The 22,309-nt window shown below is 35.2% G+C and overlaps 1 protein-coding gene across 5 annotated transcripts in view; it reads left to right on the forward strand.

The window, feature by feature from the left end:
- Positions 1 to 22,309, forward strand: part of CNTN4 (contactin 4) — a 1,178,424-nt gene that overhangs the window by 987,296 nt on the left and 168,819 nt on the right. For all 5 annotated transcript variants that reach the window (XM_031954124.1, XM_031954148.1, XM_031954139.1 and 2 more), the window contains 2 exons: positions 16,500 to 16,636; positions 18,175 to 18,304. In XM_031954124.1, coding sequence (XP_031809984.1) covers positions 16,500 to 16,636; positions 18,175 to 18,304 — 267 coding nt within the window. The remainder of the gene's footprint in view (positions 1 to 16,499; positions 16,637 to 18,174; positions 18,305 to 22,309) is intronic.

The raw sequence follows: 22,309 nt of genomic DNA on the forward strand, positions 1-22,309 counted from the left end.
AGATGTTCCTTTACCAGTACTATTCTTTCACCTTGGAGGTCAACTAGTTCAACTTCTTCTATAAATAGGGGAAAGAATAAATGGACTGCAGAAATAACTTATTTATGTTCTTAGAGTCCCAGGAGTCAAACCCAAGTCATCTGACTTCAGTATGATATTCTCTTTTCAGCACATGATTTGGAGCATGTAACAATTTCCACTGGGTTTTCTAAACTACCCTCATCACCCAATTACTTTACTTTCTGGTTTAAGCATTAGAGTTATTATAATTAAAGTCTCTGGCACAGGGAAAGGGGGAGTTACCCGAGTTTTTTATTCTATCTATAAACAGTCTGTCTTTGTTGATGAGAGATGCTCTTGCAACATCCAGGTATTTTGAGTTCAGGGATTATAAACTGTGCAAATAAGTTCAGAATTCTGCCTCTCTTTTGTTTTTCCCTCACTGCAATCCCCTTCTCACCTTTCCACTTTAAAAACCACAGGTGTGCTAGGAGCTATTTCTGGCTTGATAAAATGGCAAGCTGTTCACTTCAGCACTGAAACGAATGAGCCTTCTGAATAGGCCAACCAGGGCCTGTGTGCATTTTCCACCCCTCCTGACTTTAAGATGCTGAGAAAATTGCCTCTATCATCTGCCTCCCAACCTCAGCTGGAAGGCCTCTGATGCCCTTTGCTGCCATGTTAGTGAATTACCTAGTGCTTTTGAGATCTAGGGGCTTTCACAAAACTGAACAAAATTACAAAAGCATATATTTTATTGCTCCCAATTTTAATATGGTTTGCATTTAGCCTGTGGTCCAGTTTTATCAACTGGACTTCATCTACTTGGCCTTCTTCTATTTCTGACCTGCCAATTGCCAGCTTTCCATTACTGGCAACTCCTCTTGTCACTTTTTCTCTGTTCCTATGGTCTGGAACAGCCAAATCCTGCAGAAGGAAATCACAAAATCATGCTGACTGGGTCTATTTCAAATCTGTATCATTTAACTCAACAGGGCCCTAATTGCTTTATAAGGTTTCTTCTGAACCTCTCTTCTTGGCTTTGTTACATTCCCCTCAGTTGCTATTCCCAACCTTCACTTTTTTCCTTAAAACATCTCTCTATACTCTTCACTCTTATTCTTAACTATTACCTTTTTTTCTTTCATCCCATGTGATATGAGCTCCTCTAAACTTCCCCACTTATATTTCTATTCCTTTTCACTTTTACTTTCTTCATTCTCTTTGATCACAGATGGTAATATTTTGCCTTCTGTTCAAGACTAGTATCTACTCCCTTGATCCCTTTTCTCTTTTCTATCATCAATAAATTAGAGTGTTCACTCTCCCACATGAGCCCAAAGACATTGGTTATTTGGACCCCAACAACCAGATGCTCCTTATTGGTCTGAATTGAATCCATGTAATATTTCTAGCATTATTTCCTTAGGAAGGATGTTGACAAGATGGATATCATGTAAAGAAGGGCAACCAGGTCAGTAGCATGAAGGTCATCCCAAAGAAGTATCGACTGAAAAAAATAGGGATGTTTAGTCTTGAGAAGAGAAGACTTAGTGGGGAAGAAAAATGATGCCTGTCTTCAACTATTTATAAAGTATATGTAGAAAGTAGATTAGACTCATTCTTCTTGGTCTTGTCTAGAACAATGAAAGTCAGAGAAGTCAATTTAGGTCTCCTTGGTAGCTGAGATGTATTCAAAAGTAGATTGAGCTGTCTTGGAAGACAGTTGTTTCTCTTTCATTGGAGTTCTTCAAGAAAATACTAGATGAACAATCACATTGTTGGGTTTAGAGTAGAGGGAATTCTATTCTACTTTGAGTATAGTCTAAGCTATATCTCAGATCCCATACAAATTCAAAATTTGTGGTTTTGTAAAGTTTGATCTACTTATCACCAACCCCAAAATTGTTTTCCATTCCTTCTCTAACTTCCCAGTTGCTCAACATTAAATATCATCAACTACCTTTTCTTTCTTAATATTCTCTCTGTGTGTGTCTCTGTCTGTCTGTCTCACTGTTCTTTCATACTTCTCCTACTTATTCTCTATCTCTTTTGATTTTTCCTTCTATTCCTTAAAAGTGGATGTTTCTCCTATGATTCTGTCTTTGTCCCTCTTTTCTTATTTTTCTTCCATGTCTTTGTTGATTCTATACCTTCTATAACTTCAATTATCCTCGCTATAGATATACCCTATAAATATTCATCTCCAGCTTCACCTATTCCTGAGACCTCTAGTCCTATATTCCCAACTGTCTGATAAATGTCTTAGAAACATCTTGATCAGGTTGCAAGTTCCTTTAGGGCAGAAATCAAGAATTTTTTTTCAGCTTTGTATTCTTATTACATTCAGTGTTTATATGCAATAAATCTAATAATTATTTTATTAATTTAAAAGTAACAATATATACATCCACCCACCTTTACATCTCAGCAAGTAAAATGTTATTCTTTAAAAACTAGAATTCTGCTCTAGCAAAGGCAAAATTTTATCAATTTGCTGAAAAAGTACAACTATGTTTTAGGAAGGGTATAATTTTGCTGTCATATCAGCCACTCTATACAGGTAAAATAAAGTAAGAAAGGTCAGATATCCATCTTTAAGGAAAAAAGGGGGCTGACTTTTGAATCATCTACCATGACTATCCAAAATTGATTTACTTCACCAGATAATTACTCATCTTTCCACTTCAGTTTGTCTGCATAAACACAACTTTCTTACACATATAATAAGATTACTTGCCATCTGGAAGAATGATGTTTGAATGGAAAGGTGTATTTATTTTTTGAAATTTTTTCTCTCTAAAAAGTTTTGATTGGATAGAGCTTCTATTTGATTAGAGGTAGAAAAATTTAATAATCCCTCTGCTAATAGGTTGCATCAAAAAATGGGATGAAAGATGGAAAGCAAATTCAATCAACTGAGAATTTTTGTCCATGTCATGTCTAACTCCAGAATATAGGTAGATAACCAGGTAACTGATTAGATATTTCTATGTTCATCTACAAAGTTCAAAGAAAAATTTCAATCCATAATAATATTTATTTCTACATTTCTAGAGAGATCACCTGATATAGAGGTAGAAAATTTTAGATTTGGAGGACATGAGCTTGAGATGCATCTCAGTTATTTATTTATCCCTATTCATAGGGCTGTTGATCTAGAAGTGGAAATGATAACAGAGGCCATCTAATTTAACCCCTCATTTTTATGATAATGAAACTAAGGCCCAGAAAATCTAAGTAACTTTTTAAAGGTCACACAAGTAGGATAAATTAAAGGCAGGATTTTAAATGAAGTTTTCTGACTAAGAGACATTTCTGTACCATATGATTCTAGAAAAGAAAGGAAGAAAAGAAGGAAGGGAGGGAGAGAGAGAGGAATAAAAATTGTAGGAAGTTAGGAAGGAAGGAATGAACAAAAGAAGGTAGGAAGGAGGAAAGAAGAAAGTAAGGAGGGAGGAAGGGAGGGAGGGAGGGGAGGAAGAAAGGCAGGAAGGAAGGAAGGAAGAAAAAAGGAAAAGAAAAAATGAAAAAGAAAGAGAAAGAAAGGGAAAGAGAGAGGGAAGGAAGGACAGAGAGGGAAAGAGGAAGACAGGGAAAAGGGGAGGAAGAAGGAAGAGAGGAGGGAGGAAGGATCAAAGAAAAGAAAAAAGAGAAAAGAATAGAAAAGGAGAGAAAGAAGAGAAAAAATAGAAAGGAAGGAAAGAAAAAATGAAGGAAACAAATATTTATTAAGCATCTACTATAATGTCAGATATTGCAGAAAATACTTTAAATACTATCTCATTTGATCAACCACCCTGGGAAGTAGATATTGTTATTATTTATATTTTACAGTTGGGGAAACAGAAGAAAATAGAAACTAGGTGACTTGTCCAGAGCCACAAAGTCTGCAAGTATCTACAACTATTTTTGAATGCAGGTCTTCTTCACTTCAGTGTTCTATCTACTGCTTCACCTAGCAACAGTTTCCTCTTACAACGTCTCTATCAATTTCCTCATATTTAAAATGAGGGGGTTGTCCCAGATAGCCTCTGTAATCTCTTGATTAATCAATATTCTATCATTATATAGTAAATCACTGGAGTCTCTTCTCAGGCTTTTTCTATGATGCTGAAAGTTGTAAATAAGAAGGTGCATAAATATTATCCAATGTGGTTCATGTTTTGGTCCTAAAGGCAAAAGTTGGAACCATGATCACACTCCCAGACAGTGCTGTAGAATAAATCTCTAAATTAATCTATGAGAGAATGACAGAAACATATCCCAACCACGTACTAATCCCCCCCAGGCTATGATACCGATATGTGATGATTGGATAGTAAATAAGTAGTGGCCAATGCCTTAGGAGATAGAGTGACCAGGAAGGAACTGTGCCTAAGGAAATTTAATGTGCAGCAGCCTTCTGCCTAATTGCTCTACACTAAACAGATATATAGACTGCATGACATTCCCCTGTGTATCACTTAAGACAAGATTAGGGGGTATTTGTTTCTCACTTCTCTTCAGTCTGACCTGGAGAACTACAGCCATATGGCAGAGGGCCAGTGGCATTTACTGAGAGCCTACAATGCTTTATGGAAAAGTAACAAAGGAGGAAGAAGGTTTAACGAAGCTTCTCATTCTCTTAAGGGTGGGAATAGAGGAGATGCAGAATTGTAGACCTTCTGTGACTCACAAAAATCGATCTATCAACAAATATTTGTTAAGCAGCTAATTTATGACAGGACTTAAAGAATTTCTGTAGCCAAAAAATGCATCACCTTCTGGCCAACGTAGTGATAAGCCTCTCCAAACTGGGATGCTCTGGTCCTCAGAAAATAGAATGTTTCTTTACTAGGGTCTGTACTTAGTGCCCCATGCTTCCAGAGTCACCAATACACCACAAAGGGATTTCAGAGTAGGATTTTAGTGGAAGTATCCTGGAAAATGTAGGAGATATATAAATGGAAATTGATCTACACACACATGCTGGTATCCATCATTACACAGTGACCCTAAATGCAGAATTTCACTGTGACTGAATTTATATATCAGGAAACAAATTTGTTACATACTGTCTTAAATTCACATTTACAGGGTTTTGCCTAGATCTAAGTGCCTTGATCTACATGTTTAGAAGGCTTCTTGGACTCCCTATGGTGTTCCATAGTGTCTGATGATGTTTTGTAGATTGCTTTTAGGGTTTGTTTGTTTTTAAATAAAAATACAAAGTTAAACCCAGCAGGAGGAAAGTCTCAGGGTTTTGTTTTGTCTTACTGCAAAATAAAGGGCTGTAGCCTCTAGGAACAGGAAGGGAAAGATTTCGAATTGGGACTTAAGCTATAGGTGATAACTGAGTTGATGGAGAAAAGAATGTCTCAGGGAATCTAAACAAGATAAACCAGAATCCCAGCTTTATTGATTTGGGGAGGTCAGTATACTAACCAACTCTCTAAGGAATGAAACTAAATGAAAAAGCTAGGGGTAACAATCAAAAATTATTATTTTATTAGTATTGTAGCATTAGCAGCAGCAGTAATAGTAGAAGTCTAGTAGTAATAATAGTAGTAGTAGTAGTAGTGGTAATAGTAGTAGGAGTAGTTATAGCAGCAGCAGCAGCAGCAGCAGTAGTAGAAGTAGTAGAATTAGTAGTAGTCATAGAAGTATTAGATTAATAATAGTAGAATTAGTAATAGTAGTAGTAGAATTAGTAGTAATAGTAATAGTAGTAGTAGTAGTGGTAGTACAAGTAGTAGAATTAGTAGTAGCTGTTGTAGTAGTAGAATTAGTAGTAGTAGTAGTAGCAGAAGTAATAAAAGTATTAGATTAATAGTAGTAGTGGTAGTAGCATTAGTAGTAATAGTAGTAGTAGTAATAGTGGTAGTAGAAGTAGTAGAATTAGTAATAGTGGTAGTAGAAGTAGTAGAATTAGTAATAGTAGTAGTAGAATTAGTAGTAATAGTAATAGTAGTAGTAGTACAAGTAGTAGAATTAGTAGTAGTAGTAGACTTAGTAGTAGTGGTGGTAGTAGAATTAGTAGTAGTATTGGTAGTAGTAGTAGTAGTAGTTTTAGTAGAAGTAGTAGAATTAGTAGTAGTAGTAGTAGTAATAGTAATAGAATTAGTAACAGGAGGAGGAGAATTAGTAATAGTAGTAGGAGAATTAGTAGTACTAGTGGTAGAAGTAGTAGCAGAATTAGTAGTAGTAGTAGTAACAGAAGTAATAGAAGTATTAGATTAATAGTAGTGGTAATAGCATTACTAGTAATAGAAATAGTAGTAATAGCAGTAGTAAGAGCTAGAATTAGTAATAGTAGTAATAGTAGTAGTAGAATTAGTAGTAATAGTAGAATTAGTAGTAGTAGTAGAATTAGTAGTAGTAGTTGTAGTAGAATTAGTAGTAGTAGTGGTAGTAGTAGTAGAATTAGTAGTAGTAGTTGTTTTAGTAGAAGTAGTAGAATTAGTAGTAGTAGTAGTAGTAGTAATAGTAATAGAATTAGTAGGAGGAGGAGGAGAATTAGTAATAGTAGTAGGAGAATTAGTAGTACTAGTGGTAGTAGTAGTAGTAGAATTAGTAGTAGTAGTAGTAACAGAAGTAATAGAAGTATTAGATTAATAGTAGTGGTAATAGCATTACTAGTAATAGAAATAGTAGTAATAGCAGTAGTAGTGGTAGTAGAAGTAGTAGAATTAGTAATAGTAGTAATAGTAGTAGTAGTAGTAGTAGAATTAGTAGTAGTAGTAGTAGAATTAGTAGTTGTAGTAGAAGGATAGTAGTAGTGGTAGTAGTAGTAGAAGTAGAAGTAGTAGTAGTTTTAGCAGAAGTAGTAGAATTAGTAACAGCAGCAGCTGAGAGAACTAGCAAAGTAGTAGCAAGAACATAGGCAATCAGAGCAGAGCAGTCAATCACTCAGAACCAGTAAGCAGCAGTGCAGCTAGAACTCAGCAGTAGTAGGAGTAGTAGCAGAACTCAGCAGCAGCAGCTGCCTTAGCTAGAGCTAGCTAGAACTAGAGTAGCAGCTGCAGTGCAGTGCTAGCAGAACTAGCAGGAGTGAGATGACAGAACTAGCAACAGTAGCAGTAGAACTGAGAGCAGCAGCAGAAAGTTGTTGGCAGTAGCAGTAGAACTCAGTCAGCAGTAGTGGCAGTAGCAGAAAAGCAGAATCAGTAGCAGTAGTGGCAGCAGTGGTGGGCAAGAAGCAGCTATAGCTATCAGATCAACAGTAGTAGCTAATCAGCAGAGAACTAGAGCAGGAGAGGAGAATTAGTAATAGTAGTAGGAGAATTAGTAGTACTAGTGGTAGTAGTAATAGTAGAATTAGTAGTAGTAGTAGAAGTAATAGAAGTATTAGATTAATAGTAGTAATAGTAGTAGCATTAGTAGTAGTAGAAATAGTAGTAGTAGTAATATTAGTGGTGGTGATAGTAGAAGCAGCAGCAGCCACTGTGGCAGTAGTAGAAGTGGTAGTAGTGGTAGCAGTAGTAGAAGTAGTACGATTAGTAGTAGTAATAATAGTAGGAGTAGGAGTAGTAGGAGTAGTAGTAGCAGTAGTAGTAGACAGTAGTAGTAGAAGTGATAGTAGTAGTAGCAGCAGCAATAATATTAATAGTAGCTTATCTGTAAACATATTATTGTTCAATTATATCTATGACCTCATTTGGGGTTTTCTTGGCAAAGATATTAGAATAATTTGTTATTTCTCCAGCTCATTTTGCTGATGAGGAAATTGAGGCAAAGAGGGTTAAGTGACTTGCCCTAGGTCTTTTAGACAATGTCTTTGAGGCCAGATTTGAATTCAGAAAAACTTGTGTTTCTGAATACATGCTCCGCAACCATCTCAACTCAGCTCTATCTATTGTACCACCTAGCATGTATGTGTGTGTGGGTGTTGGGTGTTGGGGGTTTGTCTGGATTGGAACTCAGCTCTTCCTGACTCCAGGTTTAATACTCTAACCACTGTGCCACTTAATCACTATGTGTCTGTCCATGTATATATATGTAGGTATATGTAGAGACAAGTATAAATATGTGTGTACATATATACATGTTTATGGATGCATGTGTGGACAGACAGATAGACATATTGTCCTTCTACACAAAGCCCTTTCCTTGTTACTTTGTTAGATTGATGGCATACATGTCATCTCACCATTTTACAGATGAGAAAACTATTTAGAGAACAAATCATGTCTATTGATTCATTTGATTCTCAAAACAATCCCAAATGGTGGTTATTATAATTATAAATTACAGGTGCATTTTATAGATCAAGAAACTGAAACTGGGTAAACTTAAATGCTTTGTGTAAGGCTATAAAACTAGTGTGGAAATCAGAATATGAACCTGTTCCCTGACTCTAACACTAGCATTTTATCTACTCGGCCATCTATGAACTTTTGTAGTACCTACCTCATAGAATTGCTGTGAGACCCTAATGAAGTTATGTTTAGAAACTATTAAAAATGATGTACAAATCTCCTTATGTATACATAAGTGAATGTGTGTACACATATCTATATCATATATTACATTTAGTATATACAAATGTATATCTATATAAGTATGGATGTAAAATGATAGGTGTGATGACTGCATATTTAAAATCAGCTGGAGTCAGGAATTCAGGTTAAGGGAAAATCCTTAATCTTTATTCTTTGTGGAGGTGAAGGGGGATGGCAATAGAAAGTGAGAGCAGCCCTGGACACAAATCCAACCAGCAGCCTCTCTGCCCTTCTCTCTGCCCCTCTCTCTTCACCCCCCAAAATCGTCCCTACGTCATTTCCCATACAACACCTCAAAATTTAAACAAAGAGTGGGCGGGGGCCATTCTTTCTCCAAGCATATATTAATAGAATATGGTCCAATTACTATTTAGCCTCACATGCTTGGGACCTCAGTGCATCAACTTGAGCTTCAGCCCATTACAATAGGGATGGTAAAATCATGATATGGTAATGATGAAAGCATGGTGAAGGACAGAAGTTAATCTAAAATCAGATCAGGAGGGTAGATCAGGAGTGACAAGATAATTGAAGATTTTGAATTTTTAGTTGAAGATAAAGAACTTGGCAGGTATATATTTGTCTTATTTATTAATATACCTAGAATAGAAGCACAAAAATGTATACATAGTCATTTAGTCATTTATAATTAAATATTGCATTGTTGTTGTTGTTGTTGTTAATTATTGGTATGATCTGATCAGAAGTGTTATATACAAAAGAGTCAACAGAGTAGGTTGCTTTTGAATAACACTTATTATTGAGGGATGGGTCCTGTGGATGGGGACACTGTCATATGGTTCAGTGATGGGAGGAGGTTTTATGATGAGACTATAAGGATGAATGCCTGAATGTGAGGGTGAAGTGGGATGCAGCAGAAAATAAAAGCATTTAGGTAAAAGGGGAAAATTGGCAGAAGAACATAAAGCCTATAATTTGCTGTGATTGAGGAGACATTCGGAAGATGCTGAGGAAGGAAAGTGACATGATGCCTGAGAACAATTCTTGCTGTTGTGTGTAGAGTAATTGAGAGGTTGGAGAGCAAGGGATTTTGCGGTCATTCAAAACAATGACTCTGGGGATAGAGAAGAAGGGCTTAATCATGAAATTTTTCAGAAGAAGGAGTTTGACTTGAGTATTGGTTTGAATGAAAGACAAGAGTAGATGAGAAATAATATGCTAAGTTTAAAATTTTAAGCTTAGGGAGTTGGGAATTTAGAGATGTGAACTGATAGGATAAGAGTCAGATTGGGGATGTATACACAGTGCAAAAACCATGATGATGGTTCTGTTTATAATCCCAGTGAAAAGCAGAGATGTGAGAAGCAGCTAAGTAGTACAATGAGCTCCAGCTCTAGAACCAGGAGAACCTGAATTCAAATCCAGTCTTAGACATTACCAGCTGTGTGACCTAGGGCACAAGTTGCCGAAAAACTAAAAGGAGAGCTGTGGGTCCCTTATAATTTTATATGGAAGCAATATGGGGAGTTGAAAAGAGGACTGAAGTTGAAATGAAAGGATCTAAAGACTTGTTTAAATCTCAGTTCTGTTTCTTATTATAATAACATTGGGCAAATCATTGAACCTTTGTGGGCATCAGTTTCCCAATTTATAAAATGAAGGACATGCTAGATTATATCTAAGGTCTCTTTCAGATCCAAATGTATAATCAGGAGGAGAAACAGTATGGTATCATACGTAGATGAATCCAAAAGACCTTCCTCTAACTCCTGCTGGATGTATGACCATCAGCCAGTCAATTAATCCCTCAATGCCCCAAGACAGCTCCCTAAAACTATAAATGGCAAATGAGTTGCTGAACTGCATTAATAGAGGAAATTTACAAATTGATCCAAATTGACAGTTATCTACTCTGCTGAAATCATTATTTCAGAGCAAAAATTTAACCAAGCAAAAAAAGATTAAGAATGATTCTTCATGGAATAAAAAGTATCACATAAATAGGGAAGCTCACCTTTTATTATGAGTCTGCACTTTCTATCACAGAGTTTACAGGTCCAGGCCCTGTAAGTGAATCAGGGTGAATTTGTATAGTGAAATTGCTTGATGTTAGAAATTTGCCCTTTAGAAAACTAAATAACTGGGCAACTCTGAAACACTGGTTTCTGTTTGACCCACTAAGCTTACCCTCTATCTGAAGCATAAATTGTTAGAGGATGAAAAGCTTAACCAATTCAAGTGAATAGAATGGATGAACCCTGATGTTATGTGGCAGACCTGTATTTTGTAGTCATCAAACAAAAGATGAAAATGAATGGCTAATGTATCTATCTGGGGCTCTGCCATGTCACAAGTTCACAGAATAGCACAATTATTTAAGCTACAATATGCAATATATAACTTAAGAAAAAGAAAATTTTAAAAAAGACTCCCATTTTCTGTCATGGATCTTCTTATTCCTAACCTCTTAAAAGGACTATAAAAACAAAGGATAATCTATCTGGCTTAGAAATATGTACTTTTACAGTGTTGCAGAAGAAAAATAAAACATTTATATATAACCTTCCTCTGAAATAACAAATAAATAAATAAAGGAATGACATGAATATGTTATTCCAGCTTCTTTTCATAATTTAAATAAATACCTCTCCTTTTTATTAAAGCTAATTCCTACACTCTCATCCTTAACCCTATACCCTTCTATGTCCTGAAAGACTTTGCCCAGCATATTTTCCCTTTCTCATACACCTCTAATCTCACCTTGTTCTTTCAGTCACTCTCATTGACTTCTTTCAATCTACTTCTCCTTTCTGAATATACCAATTCAAACTGCAATATTTGCATATCTTAGGTGGAATTTATAGGTTTTCATGTCTGTGATCCACCTGGTGGTGAGTCTCCAAAACTTAATTCAAATGGTCCACAAATGACGTTTAACCCCAGATTGGAATAATAGGCCAACACTCAAAAGGTTTCCTAGTTTGGTGAGATATACCATAACGTGCTCCATTACCACAGTCTTCAACAGATAGGGTCATCTTCATGGCAAGACTTCTGAGAAGGGCTTTGGTGATTTCATTATTAAGATCCATGAAAGCTTGTTTATATCTAATGCTTCTACATCTTTATTACCCTCTGGACTTGACTTAGCACCATGACATTGAACACCTAGGGCTGGGAATATTGAAACTGTTCTCTCTGAGGTCAAAGATTATCCTAATAACCAAGCTCAATGATGTGGAAATGGAGCATAGTGTACTGCATGGATCACTATGATAAGAAGACCAATAATAAAGTCCTGCCTCCAACACTTTTTCTGTGACCATGAGCAAGTAGTAAACTCTCTGATTCTCAGTGAGCTATCAATATCGAAGTGAGAAAAGTGTTGAATAAACATTAGAGTAATAATAATATATCATGCTAGGATAATATATGTCAGACAGAGTACTTGAACCCAAAACTAGCTTTCTATCCATTTCACCATATTGTCTTTCTGTATTATGATAATATTATTATAAATCTTAAAACACTACCTATCTATCCATATATCCATCTATCAATTTCTAAATCCACATGTATATATAAATTATAATGATCAGTTTTAATAAATAATAGTATAGTTATCATTACCATAATCATTGTATTCTATTATAATTTATATTAACTTAATTATTATTGACCATTATTAAGAATAATTCACAGTCTTATCATGGTAATATGCAATTTTAAGATTCATAATGTTATTATCTAAATCACTAAGAAATAATGTGGTGAAATGGATGGACAGATGGCCTTGTAGTCAAGAAGACTGAGGTTTAAATAACCTTTCTGATACTGACTGACCTTGTGATTGGGCTAATTATTTAACTGTTCTATACTTTCAGGCAATTCTCTAGGAATATAAGTTGCTAAGAAATTCCAAGTGCTAAAGTAAATTCTTCAATAGTAGTCCTATAAACTGATAAAACCATAGCTCTGTTCATATATATATATGCATTATATATGCAAATATATATTCACACACATATATGTATATATACATGTGTTTATATACACATATGTGTATATTATAGGATATCTCTACCCACGTGTCTAATAAGTACTTCTGTCTTGGTCCCAAACACAACAATTTGTCTTTCCCCCAAAAGATTTTGACTTCAATTGATCATTTATACATATATATATATTTATATAATATTATATATTATATAATTATATAATAATATTATTATATAATTATATATACATTTATATATTATCATATATACCCCTACTGCTCAAATAATTTTCCATTTTTGAAAACAAGGGTCTATCCTTAGCTGTCTTGGTTTCTACTGGCATAAAGAAATAGATAAACAAAAACATAGGGTATCAAATGGACAGATGTATAAGTAGACACAGAGAGAGATAGGTAGAGTGTTTATTAATTTTTTTTTTGTGAGCTAGACATTTTGTTAAATCTTTGAGAATCCAAGATCTTTTCTGCACGAATGTGAGGGAATGAGGACAACAATTAACTCATAGGATCATGGTCCAAAATCTAGAAGAGGATTCAGGGGTGCATTTACATGTTAGAGCTTTGGAAACTGAAGCCCAGAGGAGTTCAATAACCTGTCCAAGGTCACATTAGTAGTAAACACTAGTGGCAGATTTCCAAATTGTGTACAGATTTGTTATTCCATTATTCTGAATTCATTTCCCTCAATCCATTGTTAGCATAATATCTATTGGGATTTTAACTCTAGTTCTTGTCTTTGAAGTTTGTAATTTTTGAAAGCATTTACAAGTTCTCCCAAGGGATGAGCCAGATACTATTATTAACTTGACCAACACACAGAGCAGCCATTGTGCATCCTTGAGTAGATCTTGAACTCTCCAGCCTTGTGGAATGAAAGGGAGTGCTGTTGAAGGCATTTAATCAAGTAGAATTATGCAAGGTCTTTTCAATACCCTCTCCAGCTTTTCCCCTCATTTGATAGCTCAAGGTTTTTTACTTCAAATTTTCCATTTTTTGAAAGTAAACAATGAATGAGCCTAAACGTTACTGGCAATCTAAGCCATTGAAATCTATCCCTGCCTCTTTGGTGTGTGTATGCTTCCTTTTGAATTGCAACTTGACTTTGCTCCCACAGATACATTCGCCCTTCTGTTTTCTAGTCCCTTTGAAAAGTTTGACTCGGTGTTTAGTATTCTGTTCAAACTTCGGCAGCTTTTCTTGTTTGCCTTGTTTTTTACAGACTCTGCAGGGGGTAAATATTCAGTGGATTGCATACAAAATTAGGTGGATATCTGCCATCAGCCATAACAGGGTTATGCATCAAATTCCCCAAACAGAGCAAAAAAGGTATCTACCTTGTGAACTCCCCTTGGATTGACAGTAGGAAAAGAGAGAATAATGACAGATTTAGACATGTTTTAGGCTAATGGTTATAAACCCCGTCTCCCCAATTCAAGCTAATATTTATTGATGCTTTTTTCTTATTGTTGGTTGTTGTTGAGTTTTCCCCCAAAGTCTATCCTTTCAACCTTCTCTCATCTGCAACTACACATCATCCCAATCTGAAAGGGATTTACAAAATTGTGTTTTGGCTCTTTGCAAAACATGAAATTTTCTTATCTGATTATAGAAGGAAAAATGCTAAAGTAATATTATGCAGAAGCCTGGAGACCTCTACTGGCAATGTTATTTGTTAAATTATTTCCTTGTTTGGGTATCATCAAAAAGGAAAGATATTTCAATTCCATTTCAAAACTAGTCTTTTCCCCTTTGAATTAATTTGTGGACATGTGTATCTAAAACCATACTAAGTAAAGTTGGGGAAGCCAGAAAAATTAGAAATCTGTTAAAACTGTTTTTAAAATCATATAAAATACAGGATTCTGAAGGAAACAGATTATATTGGAATAACATGGATTTTTTCCCATCTGAGTTCACAAACACTCTGAAATAAAACTTGATGAGCTTTTCCTAAGTAATACTGAGCTTTAATTGCTACTTAATAGGTATGCACTGGTAGGTATTGTGCTATTGGAATGCTGTGAGCAATTAATGTTCCAAAAATAGCAACCATCATTCTGATAATTCCCAACATTATTCTCCATTATCAATGACCTCAAAAGCTACTCTTCAAGAATATCTGATCAGTCCACTAGCCATGGTAGATGGAATCATGAGTTGGTAAATGTTGTAGCTGTCATCAAATGTATAGAATTATCATATGGAACCTGAAATGAACAATCCCTATTTTTTTTTAGAACAATTGAACAAATGCCTTTGTTCAATTCAGGCATTCTTAATCTTTTTTATGTGTCCTGGAGCCTTTTGGCAGGTTGGTGAATGTTATGGATCCCTTATCAGAACAATATTTTTAAAAGGCAAAAAATACATAGAATTACAAAGGAAATAAATAATACAACAATAAGATGGAATTTGTTCCTCTCCAAACTTGCATATATTCTGAAATCTATGTACTCCAAGTCAAAAATCCCTGTTCAATTAAGCCTCGTATTTTGCAAATTAGGAAACTGGACCAGGGAACAAAATTGATATACTCAAGATCATACAAGCAATTAAGGATAGACTTGGGACTTGAATATGGCTTTTCTGGTGCCCTGGAGGGTGTTCCTTTAGCCACTATTACTAATATCTGATATTAATGTAGTGTTTGAAAATGTGTAGAGCTTTACAAATATTATCTCATTGGTGCCTCCCAACTATCTTATGTTCTAAGTGGTATTAGATTTCCCATTTTACCGATGAGTAAATTGAAGCTGTGAGCTCTATCCCTAGAGCTACAAGTGTTTCACATGGGATATGAAGCTAAATCTTCCTAACTTAAAGTGGAGAGTTTCATTCTGTGACCCCATTCTGCTTCTACTATACTTTAGCCAGTGTAGAAAGAAATGGAAAGCTACAAAGGATTTCTGAAACCCATGAAAATATTTTGTCCCAGAAAAGAGGTCCTATGAAGAATGGAAACTCATTTTGTTGCCTATTATTTTTTAAAGATGAAATAATAGGACAATTCTGAGGTCCACATTCGTAATCAACTTCCAGGAACTGCCTATGGGTCAATCCTGAATGGTAATTGTGTGAGTGAAGAAGAGGAGATATATGGAGGAAATGTGGAGATAGAATTGGAAAGTTTTGGAGAAAGAGGGTTCAAGATCAACACTAAGGGTATCATAAGGGGGCAAGGGTCTGAAAACTCCAGCAAGTGAGAGAGGATTCTAGGTCAACCATTTTCCTGGAGGGTGGCAGGATACAGGATTGTGCCTGGGCAGTGTTTCAAAACACAGAAAAAAATTCACCTGGGTGATAGGTTGAATGAAAATCTGAATGAGTCAGCTCAGTTTATAGCTTTAGAGTTAGAACCACTTGAAATGGAGGTTCTGGGAGGAGTCATCCAATGAGAAGAAGGAGTAGAGGGTACTTCTAACCTATGAATTCCAACTTTAGGATGAAGAGATTCCTAGGGCATGGTAAAGGAAGTCTTGAAGTCATCCTGGAGGGGAAGGAAGGTCAGGATCTCTGATTCCAAATCGAGCACTGGCTCTTTCCTTTATATCATTTTACTTGGACATACTCTGTAGGTTGTACAGAGATGGCAGTTTATATATATAATATATTATATATTATATAAAGATAGATACACACACAAATACACACACATACATATTAAACTTTGGGGACAGGGGGCATGATGATAATTTTTCCAGGCTGAACATGAGAATACATCTATAAACACTTAAACATATACATATTTGGCTCAATATATATTTGTTGACAGTAGCAGTATAATTAACTTTTTCATCTAAGTACTGCCACACTATGTCATTTCCCCACACACGTGAGATATAGGCTGAGGATCATATATATTATCATCTTAGGAAGAAGGAAAATGGGCTCCTAAACTAATGTTCAAGTAATCTTGAGTTTCATCATTCTAGGAAATATCATCTGAGATTCAGCAGGTAATGAAAAAGATTGAATAATACTGTAATTGATTTCTCATGATTTTTTGTCTTCTTTTTATGTTTTTTTAATTACTGTAGCTCAGCCTAACTGGATCCAAAAGATAAATGATATACATGTGGCCATTGAAGAAAGTATCTTCTGGGAGTGCAAAGCAAATGGGAGACCAAAGCCTACATACAGGTGGCTAAAAAATGGTGAATCATTATTAACTCAGGTAAGAACATCAATGACAATGGTTATGTAATATCAAGTTTAATACCTCTCAGTGTTGTTGGATGAGACAATATTAGTAAAGCACTTAACACAATGCCAGATTAAGTAGGTATTGAATAAGTACTTGTTTAAAAGGAAAAAGAAAACACAAACACATAAGTAAAGATAAAACTTTACATGAATAGAGGGGGGGACAAAAAAAGAATTTAAGCCTTTATTCATTTGACTACAACACATGTCACTTTCTAGGCAGAGAAAAATTGGTGTGATAACATTTAAAATGAAAATCAAAATTTGAGGAGGCCCCAATGAAAGATCCCAGATGAAATCTGGAAGCCTTAGGGTGAAGAACGATTGTCTCAATCTAATTTCCTATGCTATATTTTCAAACTGAACTTCAAAAGTTAAAGGAAATTTGACATTTCCTTCAATTCTGAGGAGTGAGCCAATTTTTTGCCTTGGAGTTTTTCCTGTATTTAGGCTACCCAGGGAAAGGGCTCGGTTCTAAGCAATGGCATGAAGAACAGCCTAAAGATGAATGCTACACAAAAGAAAGGAAAGAGAAAAAATTGGTTTGCCTTCCCTTGTCCCACACATTCCCTTTCTTTCACCAGAGGGGATCCTGTCAGTCCCATGATTCTCTCAATTATAAAGCCAAACGAAAACAAATGGCTGCCGTGAAGGTATGAAGGTAATGGCATTTTTCTCTCTTTGCTTAATGTGAGGGAACATGGATGCCTAGATTTGATCAAAACCTAATAAGTGTCTACCTGCACTAAATTGCCCCCCTACAGCAAGACAAAATCCAATGTTTTCCTCATGTTATTTATTTATTTTTTAAATGACAGCTCTCTAGGGAACAGGGGGACTACTTTTTTGCACTTATGAAAATGAATAACACATATCACGTATCCTTGGGCTGATAAACGAGACTTGAGTCTTTTGTTCCACACACTAATTTTACGTGCTTTGTGTTGGCCACCAGCAGATGGTCGCGAACTTAAATCATGTTAGTGGCAGAAATAAAGTAAGGGACCATTAAATTATTAACATAGATTTTTTTGGGTAAACTTCAGCCCATATTAAATGTTTCTCTCTACACCATCTGAGATGATTACATTCCTATTAACCTTCTAAGTCATGCCCTCCAATAATTTGAGTGTTTTAAATGCCCTAGACGGTAAAGTTGGCTGCATTTTTCCAAGCTCGTCCAGAACCTGAGAATAGAAAGGCATTTTAAATTTCACGTTCATCTACTTGGAGGGGATATTAATCTGAATGGTTTCAGTATTAAATCAATGAGAACTCAGGAGAGTACTACAATTTAAATTCCATTTACCAGCTGATGTACTGGTGATTCCATTTAGCATCTGACCTGACACAAATTCAGTTGACAGACAAATAGATCATGAGATGTAAATTGCTTGTATGATTGCCATTTTCTTCTTGTTTTGTCCCCCTCGATATGATATAGAGTATGATGGTTTCAAGGCCTGAGTTGTAGAGGGTTATATTTTTTACTTCTTGGTGTTTTTACAGGACAGAATTCAAATTGAGCATGGGACACTGAACATAACCACCGTGAACCTTTCTGATGCAGGCATGTATCAATGTGTGGCTGAAAACAGACATGGAATTATTTTTGCCAGTGCCGAGCTCAGTGTTATTGGTGAGTAATTTTCTTTACTAAAAATAAATTTAATTTAATTTATTTTTAAAATATACCCCCTAACCAAATAAACATCATTTTCCAAGCTTGAGTGTTCAAGCCAAGAGGCAAAACAAAGAGATTCTTCAGGCAAAAGATAGGATGCTTGAAAAATGTTCTATATGATCTTCAAACAAAGTAAATGGTCCTATTTCTTAATACAACCTCCTGTCCACTGATTTCTGTTGAAAACACAGAGCATTTACTGCTCATTTTTCATACCTAAATTGACCTTAGCTGCGTGAAAATCCTGAATTGTATTGGAATCAAAAGACAAGTTTAAATGTTGACTCTGTCCCAGTGTGATCTTGGGAAATCATTTCTGCTCTCTGGGCCTTAGTTTCATGATATATAAAATGAAAAGATTTAGGCAATATGATCTTTGAGGTCTCCACCAATTTTAAATCCATGATATTATGGTATAATTATCCTATAACTTTGGTTTAGAGAGAAAAAGTATGAAAAAGGTGATTGGATTTAGATTAGACTATAGCAGATAAATCTGTAACATGGAGGCAACGAAACTCGACTCATTCTTTCCTATATCAACTTAATTGGCACAGGCAGCTCTAAAAATCTTCCATATTCATTATCTATTCAGTATTTTAGCCATGGGTTTGTTTAGTATCCTGGCCTAGTTTCTCACCATCACTTGACAACTGTCCATTTTAATATAAATTTATTTTAGTATGTGCCAAGGCCAAATATAATAAGGAAGAGAAATTCACTAGGGGGGAGAAGCTATGTCAACAGCATAAATTCATATCTAAATGATTTCACTGCTCCTTCAGATTACTATTCATCTGTATCCCTTGATTGGTACAGTTAAGAGTATATGATGAGTGCAAAAACATGAGCATAACAGTCAACATAATGGAGATATTTTACCCAGATATCTACAATTTGACAAGCTCTAGAATTCTGCTGATCATTCACAAGGTTGTTGCAAGTGAATGGTCCTGGCACTTCAAGTTTCTATCCTAAAATTAATTTAATTCCATTCAATAAAAGTGTGGTATAATGGTTAGAATAATAGCCCATGAAACATAAAGATCTCTGAAGATCTGCCTTGATAAATGCTGACTGTGTGACCTTAGACAAATAATTTTACCTCTCAGGGCCCTGATAATTCTCTAAAATGTTTAATTATAGGAAAATTGCTGATCTGAAAGGGATGACAGAAGTTCTTAGTTCCAAATTCCTTGTAGTGATGAAAACCTGAGTCTGGGGAAAAAAACAAACTAACAAAAATGTGCCAGACAAAATCTTAACAAAGCTCAACTTAAAGGAATTTCTCTACTAGGAAGGGAAGAATATATAGACAGATAATTAGACAGACATAATAATAGATTATGTACTAAATAATAGACAGACAAATACATGCCAAATAAATTCAGACTTATTTTAGAAGAAGGAAGCAGCTAGGAGGTTCAATGGATAAAATACTGGGCCTGGAATCAGGCAGTTTGGAATTCAAATCTGGAATCAGACACTTATAACTTGTGGACTTGGCCAAGTTCCTTAAACTTAAGACTAAATTTGTCTTAATTCACTGGAGAAGGGAAAAAAGGCAAACCATTCCAATAGCTTTGCCATAGAAACCCCACAGACAGCATGGATGTAATATGGTCCATGGGGTCATGAAGAGTCAGACATGACTTAATAACTGAACAATAACAAAACTTTGGAAGAGGGGAAGAATTAACAACTGAGGAAATGAGAAAGGAGTTAGAGGTTCACCAAGGCAAGAGCAAGGATCCAATTCCAGGGAGAAGTCTGGACAAAAACACTGATTTGGGAAACGGGATATCCTATTGCCAGTATAGCAAGACTTTTCCCTGACTGAGGGAAATAAGGGAAATCTATCTTTTGCAGTGAAGTGAGAGGAGATGGAAATGTGAATATTTTCAGACTTTATCTTCCCTGCTCCTTCTCTCCCCTTCATTTATGATCAGTTCAGTCTAAGACTAATCTGGTTAGAAAAGACAAAATTGTTGATTCCAAGAGCCCATGGGTCTGTGGCTGCTCAGGAGATGCCTGATATTTCCATTCTTCAGAAAGCCACTAAGGACATTGAGCAGCTCTGGCCCTTTCAGAATCCTAAACACACATCCTTCTCACTTCATAAATCAAAATAAAACAAAGCCAAGGAAGCTTACACACACCAGCCTGGCTTCCTCTGCCTAATGGCACATGAACACTCCTCTAGTACAGTAGACTTCTTCTCTAAATATACAAATATAAATAAACAACTGGTGTCATAGTTTTGGAAAATCTACACTGGCCAAGAAAACAGGAACCTATGAATGTACTCATACTGTTTTAAAATGCAAGTTCTCATTTCCAAAGATTTACCTCTATAATAGACTCAGATTCAATCTTCTACAATTTTTTTTTAGAAAGAGATGAACTGAATTCCTAGAGGAACTGCTGAAAAATTCTACAGTAGAAAGGAGAGTGCTTTTGGATTGTAAATTATGACTTCCTCTCTTTTTTTCATAATTCCTAATTATGTTTCCCAACTTAGTCCTCAATAAAATACTCAAAGCATCCAAATAGATAAATAGCTTTGATTTGTCTTGCAAAACTTTAACAATATGGAGCAGATTTAATTCAAGTACTTTTCATATTTCAGTTAAATTAACTAATGTATACTAATAATATTAAATAGAATATGCCAGGCATTGATAGGGTATTACAAAGGATTATAAAAACATGGCTCTTGTCCTTAATGAGCTTACAATCTAAATGGAGAGACGGGATTTTATGCAGGTTTAATAAAGACTGTGAACTTTTTACTATTCTATTTGATCCTATTAGATCAAATTCTATTTGATCCTATTAGATCAAATTTAGTATCTGAAGACAGATATTAAGTCATCTTACTTTTTTTACTTCTTTCTATTCTCTTTTATCAGAAAAAAAATACTGTATTTGTGATAATTGTGTATATGTTGACATTGACCAAGTGACAACTTTCCTGGGCCTCAATTTGTTCCTTTGTAAAAATTAAAAAAAAAGGGGGGGGAATTGGTTTTTGATGATCTCAAAAGTCATTTTCATCTCTATATTCCGTGTTGCTCTAATTCATTTTTTTTATCCCTAGCAGTTAAAAAAAACAGTGCCTTGTACAATTTCAACACTCAATAAGCATTCACTGAATTTATTCATTGTGGTTAGCAAACAGCAAAAGGCAATGTGCCAAGTAACAAATGAATTATAAGAAATAGTATGGGAGTTCTAAGGAGAAATTAATGTGCACTGTGATGGTCAAGAAGGACTTCATAGAAAGAAGGATAAGCTTTGAAAAATGGGTAGAATTGAAAGAGAAGAAGACCAGGGGCACTCTGGTTAGAATGTCAAGTTCACTACCCTGAAAATAATAATCACTCAAGTGCTAGTAGTTTAATACAAAACCAGATCTTAATTAGTGGGTAATGAATAGATTACTCTAGCTGGAGTGAAGGGTGGAACATAAAATTGGAAAATTAGTTTTGGAGCTAGATTCTGGAATGCAAAGAATGTTGCACATGCCAGGCTAAGAATAAGGAGGGATTTGGCACTATATTCTATTTCCACCCTGAGTTTTGTCTCCCAAGCAAAAAAAAAAAAAAAAAAAAAAAAAAAAGTAAATTAGAAAGAGTATTTAAGTATGTAAAATCATAATATCTAGGCCCCAAAATATGAAAATAGGAGTCCTTCAAATATAAAGACCATTTAACTTTGGGGAAAATTCACAAATATTGGCTATATTTGGACAGGGTTATAGTATAATTATATCCAATATCACATGTATATAAATTCTCCCTGCCAGTGATTTTCAAGGAGTAAAAGTCAGAATGGTGTAATTCTCAAGGGTGAAACCAGTAAGTGGTGATTACCTGAGTGAGTCATGAATGGAGCAGTTTTCATATTGATGAAAGGAAAAAAAAAGTTTAATATTTTAAAAGGTAATGTTGGCCTCTG

Source organism: Sarcophilus harrisii, chromosome 1 (genome assembly GCF_902635505.1).
Source record: "Sarcophilus harrisii chromosome 1, mSarHar1.11, whole genome shotgun sequence".
Classification (NCBI taxonomy): Eukaryota; Metazoa; Chordata; class Mammalia; order Dasyuromorphia; family Dasyuridae; genus Sarcophilus; species Sarcophilus harrisii.